Source organism: Etheostoma spectabile, chromosome 19, assembly GCF_008692095.1.
Source record: "Etheostoma spectabile isolate EspeVRDwgs_2016 chromosome 19, UIUC_Espe_1.0, whole genome shotgun sequence".
Taxonomy (NCBI): Eukaryota; Metazoa; Chordata; class Actinopteri; order Perciformes; family Percidae; genus Etheostoma; species Etheostoma spectabile.
Window position 1 is genome coordinate 2,835,646 of NC_045751.1, and position 6,886 is coordinate 2,842,531.

At 40.9% G+C, this 6,886-nt stretch overlaps 1 protein-coding gene across 1 annotated transcript in view; it reads left to right on the plus strand.

Annotated features, from left to right (window-relative positions):
* The window catches only part of LOC116707102 (adhesion G protein-coupled receptor L3), a gene marked incomplete in the record, with an annotated part of 258,534 nt that overhangs the window by 145,139 nt on the left and 106,509 nt on the right, over window positions 1-6,886 (plus strand). The window contains 1 exon segment of the mRNA XM_032544265.1: window positions 5,432-5,541. Coding sequence (XP_032400156.1) covers window positions 5,432-5,541 — 110 coding nt within the window.

Consider the following 6,886-nt stretch of genomic DNA (forward strand, 5'->3'; position numbering starts at 1 on the left):
ATATATATATATATATATATATATATATATACTACTATACCTTTTTTCTCCACAAGCAGGTTTGTGTTTCCCACACATGCACACTTAAGTGCTGGAGTTTTGTTATTTTGTGATATAGCTTGTTGGCTAATTGTTAACCCTGTGTCTGACATCCTTTTCATAAGTTACATCCTCCAATCCCTTTTGAATCCCTTTTTTAAATCATTCGATAGCAGCTCCACAACAGAAAACCTCCGTTTGCTCCTCAGCGAGCTTCTCTGCAAAAGGCTTCCTCAGGGACTGATGTCGTCTTTCTGAAAATAGCTACACTATACCACGCTCAACACCTACCTTTTAAATACTACCTGGTTTTACTCAGGAGCTAAATGCACAATGCTCAAGGCCATTTCTCCCATTCTCCTTGTAACATTTTCTTGGGGTTTTCATGGGAGTTTTAAAGTTGTTGTTTTTTTTGTGCTGTGCCAGGAGACAGGCTGAATGAGAGAGGATAGATGCTGCGACGTGCAGCTGGGAAAGATAATGAATGAAGTTGACCGTGGGTGGCGAAGACCATCACTAAAGCGTAATGGGTCCCAGCAGAGGGACGTGGATATTGACCCGTCCATCACTTTCCTTCCCCCGCCTGCTCCCCTCCTCCCTTTCTTACCAATACAAACTCTCACAAGTGTGTACACAGCCTTACACAGACACACACTGCAGTGTACACATAGAGCAAACAATACCAACATACACTTTGTCTTGCACACACACTCCCGAAAAACACCTTTTTCCAGTTCTTCCTCTTCTCAACTTGTGCGTGCATGTGTGTAAATTTCTTAGAGGTGGGGGGGGGACTTCGGCTGTGTTTGCTTTTTTTAACTGAAAGCAAATGGAGAGTTTGCACTTCCTGACAGGGACTGTTTCAGCAAACATATACCAACACTGGGAAGGACTCCACAGAGAGACATCCCCACAATGCAGAATGCCAGCTGAACCGTCTCCGTTCTTATTTGACTTACTCCAGGCAAACTTCTTTGTTATAAATTTTATGGAAGATCACTCGAAGCAATTTGGCATGTTGGAAGCAGATTCAGCATTGCTTTTTTCCCCCCATCCTGAACTGTTAAAAGCTGCCGAACCTTTCTCTCCTTCCACTCGGTTGGTATTTTCCTCCTGATATGAATCACTTGAGTTCTGAAAGGGAACAGTGGTGCACACCAATTCTTCTTTTTATTACTCTCCAATTTGGACAAATCTGTCTAGCTTTGACAGTAGCTCCACCATCCCTGCCTTTGACTGCTGGCTGTTTCCTTTATTTTTCTTTATTTTATTTTTTTTCATTGATTTAATCATTCACCCATCGATTCATTCATCTATTTATTTTTTATTTTTTTGTCCTGTGTCAGTGGTCAATAGACTGAGGGGGCTCAGCCCACTTACATCAGAGGCAGCAGCAGGATCAGCCAGCGATTATAGTCATTACAGTTTGTGCTTACATAGGGCTCTTGTGCTTTGTGCCACATCTCCCCCCGTCAGCTGGCAGTCTGAGCTATAATCTGCCAGTTAGAACAGCAGACGAGGGAACAGGAGGAAAAACCCAGAAGGGGGGAAAAGTGGGAATGCAGATACAAAAAGGGGCGGTTGGTGGCCAAGTTGCAAAATCAAGTGTTGTGTCGTAAAATCTTAGCTCTGCCGATATCACTCAGTATTGGTGTAAAACGGTTATATTTGTTTCAAGGAATGCATTTCACCTTCTGTTTGCCAGTAGAACCCGTGCTTCCAGTAAGACACCCATTAGAGCGTTTACCTGAAATAGCTTCTAACCACCTGCTGTGTTCCTCCTATAGTGCATATGTATTCCCATACATATTTAAATACATCACGCCAAGTGGATTCATTTGCCTCTTCCCCCCGTTAGTTCAAAGGGCTCCATCAGAGCCAAGTGTCTGATGAAACCCTGATTATCCCTCTAATTGGTAATTGAGGAGTCGTTGTGGCGCGTGGTGTGGGCAGCTTCTCCCGCTATTGATCCCCCTCCTACTCCGCCATTGATTTACACTTGATACATTAAATTGTAATTATTTATCCGCCTTATTTTATCCCCCCTGCAAGATGTGGGTGCCTGCAGGACACTAACTGAAAACCGATCCTGAGGTATTTGTCTGTGCAGAGGTAAAAATGCATAGCAGTGATGAAAGGGATTTTGAATATGGGTCAATATAGATGCTAAGACTGGCATTAAGTTTGCAATCCATGTGCAATACGCATAATGATGTATAATCCCTCTAGAGGAAGTTATTACAAACTATGATTAGAATTCCAGATTTGGTCCTAGCTTTACTTACATTATTGGATTCCCCCCCAAAAAAACTATATTCATGTTGTCCATCCACTGTGTGCGTGCGTGCGTGCCCGCGCGTGTGTGTGTGCGTGCGTGCGTGCCCGCGCGTTTGTGTGTGTGTGTGTGTGTGTGTGTGCGTGTGTGCGTGCATGCTAACATCTAGCTATACATCTCTTTTTTCCATCTCACTTCTAATTCTTTGTGACACTTAATCTTAACTTGTGTTCTCGCCTGCTGACACCCCCCCCCACACACACACACACACACACACACACACACACACACACACTAGTTCTAAATAGAATAAACAAGAAATGGTAGTCAGGAGGAGATGAGAAGGCTGACTATAATTGTTTCTCGGTTTCATAGGCTTGACCCCTTATTTATTTGACTGGCAGTTACTGCCTGGGAATTAACTCTTCATAGGCAGGGACAGGCCTTTGACAGATTACTGAAGTGAGTGGCAGAGGGGGATGGGGGTTCATGAACCTATAAAGCTTGCTCGACAGACCATATCTCATTACTAGGTTGGCTTGAAATAAGATGGGCCCCTTTTTTGCTTGTTCCTCACTGGTTCGATTGATTAGTCGGCAGCCAATCAATGTTAATTAAGGTGTAGAGAATCCTTTAATTGTGGCGTATGAATCATTGTGTCAGACCCTGCGTTGACCTTCACAAGACTTACACTGTAAATGGCCTAGCTGGGAAATAAATACCTTTTTATGTATTGCAAGATAATGACAGTCCATAATGAGTATAGATTTGATGGACGGCGATCCAGTATATGCCGTAGCTGGCAGCAGCAGGCTTCATGAGGATCACATGCACAATGGGTGCTCAAATGGAGACTGGACCCACCTTCATATCTTGTTTTTTGATTTTAGAAACACATGCAGAGCGGCGACATATCTATACATGTCAGAACGTTTAAGAGTTAATGTTGTGAGATAAGTGTTGCTATTATGTGTTGGAGAGAGGCTCTTGTACATATGAATATGAAGTAGGGCGGTGATTGATGACTGTCAAAATCAAAATGGCATACGAGAACACCACCGGCACCATAATTGTATTTTTTAATGAAGACCTAGATTTGATGTTGGAGCTGATTTCGCACTCAGTTGATTGTGTCTACCCCCACCTCTCCACCGACACCACCACCATCCATCATACAGTAATAACAATGTAACCTGGTTCAAATCCTGGCTTCAGGTCCATGACTTCCAACTCTACCCCTCAACAGAAAGATGAATTTACCCATGAGCGTGTCGCCTGAACCTAAAATAAGGGTGACCTATCTCAACATTAAATATGTCACACAGCTCTGCTCCAATATACCATGCTTTATTCCCTTAATGTTTTAAATTTTCTTGTCTCAGTGAGGGTGGTATCTACAATAAAAATGGTCCGATACCATGTTTTGCTTCCCGATACCGATTCCGATACCGAGTACTGATCCAATACCAGTGTGTCATGTATCTTATTATGTTTTAACAGCTGTATACTACTATCTCTGCATGGATGTGATATGATTTTGTTACATGGTATCAGATCAGTGCATAAACTCCAGGACTTCCCGATACATTTTTAGGAAGTATTGGCGGCAATACCGAAAATCTCTAATCTGCGATATTTATTTTCTTTATACTGTATGTAGTCCATCAGTCACTTATGTGTCCCCATAATTACAATATAGCTAAAGCTGCATTGCAGTGTTCCTCTTAAAAACTACTTCTACAAAATACATTAACTCTTATATACATATTTTTTAAAGGGTTTACAATAACAATACAGATGTTCAAAGATACAATACATACATATTTTTAAAGGGTTTACAATAACAATTCAGATGTTCAGAGATACAAGACATACCATAAAACACTGCAACCAACTTCAATGCAATACTATCATCAGCTCATCGTATTGAATCCCAACTTTTCAAAATAAAATGACAAAAAGTATAGACGTTTACCGTCTTAGCCCTTTTTTAATAACCCTGGCTAATGTATAAGTCAGTCTCCAACTAACCTCACACACATCAATCCTTTAACTAAAATCTACTCATTTTAAAATAGCCTCAAATCGTTTCGTTTCGTTTCGTTTATTTCACACGTCATTATTGTACATTCAGACACAATTCCATGAGGCACAGCAATCCTATACAGGACGCATGAAATGGGAACCCCAAATAAGCTACTAAAAGCTTTTCAGAGGGGGCCCGAAAACAAACACACAACAACCAACACACCCCCAAAACTCAATTACCATAGACAAACAAAACAAACAAAACCCAAACAACAAATAAACAAACAATCCCAGCACAAATTGTAGCATTATAAAATGATCAACAATATGAAGAAAGCAATTTTTCCTTGACACGTTTCTTAAAGATGGAGACAGAATGCAACAATTTTAAGTTTTCCTCAAGCTCGTTCCAAATCTGCGGTCCCCTACAAACTATACTCAGGCTCGTACATTTTAACCGACGTTTTTTACCAGTAATTCGGTATTTTCCCCTTGTATCATAGGTATACAGGGGACGACAGATTGGGACAAGCTCACATAACCTTCCGTTTAACTTGTGAACAACCTGGAACATCATACAGGCATTATGATATACGTTATGTTCCGTGAGCCTCAATAATCCAAGACGATGAAATAGAGGACGAGTGGGGGTCTCAAATCTGGTCGTCGTTTAACCTTCTATGCTTTAAAGGGTTACTCCAACAATTTAATAGTGTGCGTCCATAAAGTTAGGGGTCTACCAAAAGTTTCCACATCACCAGTTTGTAAAACAGGCTTCCTGATTAAACATGTGTAGACATGAAGCCCATTGATATCATTGCCACAGAAGACAATATTTATGTATTTAAGGGGAGTAGTGCTTCCGAATCTAAAAATCCTTCTCTGTTACTATGGAAAGAGAATGGGTGAATCATTTTCATAAACAGTGGAGCTTAATAATCTTCATAATATCAGCTACATAATTAAATACTTTCAGCTTCATTAACCCCACACACTAAACATCGGACTAATGTGCCGCTGTGCATTGTGGCCATTCAGAACGACGACATTGTCTGATGTCGCTATTGTTGCTCTTTTCTCTGTTTTCAGATGTAATAACCGGACCCAGTGCGCTGTTGTGGCTGGACCAGATGTATTTCCCGACCCTTGCCCGGGAACCTACAAATATCTGGAAGTCCAATATGAATGTGTACCCTACAGTATGTATTCCTTCATTCTCTTACACTCTTAAGCACACCCCCTAATGCTCTTACTCATTGTTATTTCCTCTCAGCAGCAGTGACTCATCAACAACCCAATCAACAAGCATGCGAGAGATGTTGCACTTGTTCAAAACTATCTTCAATGTGTCATGCAGTTCAGTGGAACAGATTAAAATGCAGCGGTGGATGTAAAGTACAGGAAACATTATTGACAGTGTTGTTCACATGTGAAATATGATACAGTATTTGTTTGGAGGAAGGTTGATGCAATACTGTTTATCAGACGTTAAAGTCTTTTTAACTGACAGGATATTGCGCTTTCTTCATTTTCTTCATCCCGCTTGGCATCAATTATGTCAACAGTGTGCCAGCTTACAGTCATTTTTTTCACATGTGACATCCTTTGTGGGATATTAGTTGTCATTTATTGATGATGAAATAAGCAGATCCTAAGTTTGTACTGTAGATACAGTAATAAAGTGCTACAACAGGCAAATCATTTTAGACCAGTGGGGATTGGTTACCCAGAATAGCTGTGTGGGAATTATGTTGTCAACAACATGCTGAAAAGAAGAAAAAAAACATTCTGTTAATGTATTCAGTCAGTGGAAGCGTTCGCTACATATCATTTTTAGATGGTGCTTGTCAGTGCCCTCCTATCAGCTCCACCAGTTCACAGCGCTTTAATATCTTTGAGGAATCATGTCTGATCATGTCACGTCTCCGTTAGCAAAGCAGCAAGAAAGGCCGTTTGATTTCTGTTCAGTTCAGCTCAGTGGACGCCAGTTAATGTTCAGACTAGTGAGGCATCCCTGAAAGGGGGTAAATAAAAGGAATTTAATTGGTGCAGCAGTTGAAAAATACCGACAAGCTGTACATTACTTGAGTGGAAACATTTGGGCGGGGAAGGGAAAGATCAGCATGGGGGTGACAGGATGAACACACAGAGAGGAAGTCCAGGTGAGGCCTGAGGAAGTGGCATGGACATTGCCCTATGACCTTAGGTATTGTGTTATAATGGCCTTTTTAAAATGGAACATCAAAGCAAATCTGCCTACATTTCTGACATATGTTTTGGCGTACTAAGGTAATGATTTGAAACTGGAAATATTTGGCCATGGGCATATATCTGTGTGGTTAGCTACTGGGTACAAGCGGACTCTAATAATTCAAATTCAAATCAAAACCATCTTTTTACCATTTGATGTCCTTACACTACTTTCCCTCAGTAGTCTGCCTGTCGGTAGCTTTCATGTTGTGAAGTAAAAAAACAGATCTACCTGTGATCCAGAGCTGGCAGATGGCTCTTTTATACCTGACTTCTTTTTTTTTTTTTTTTTTT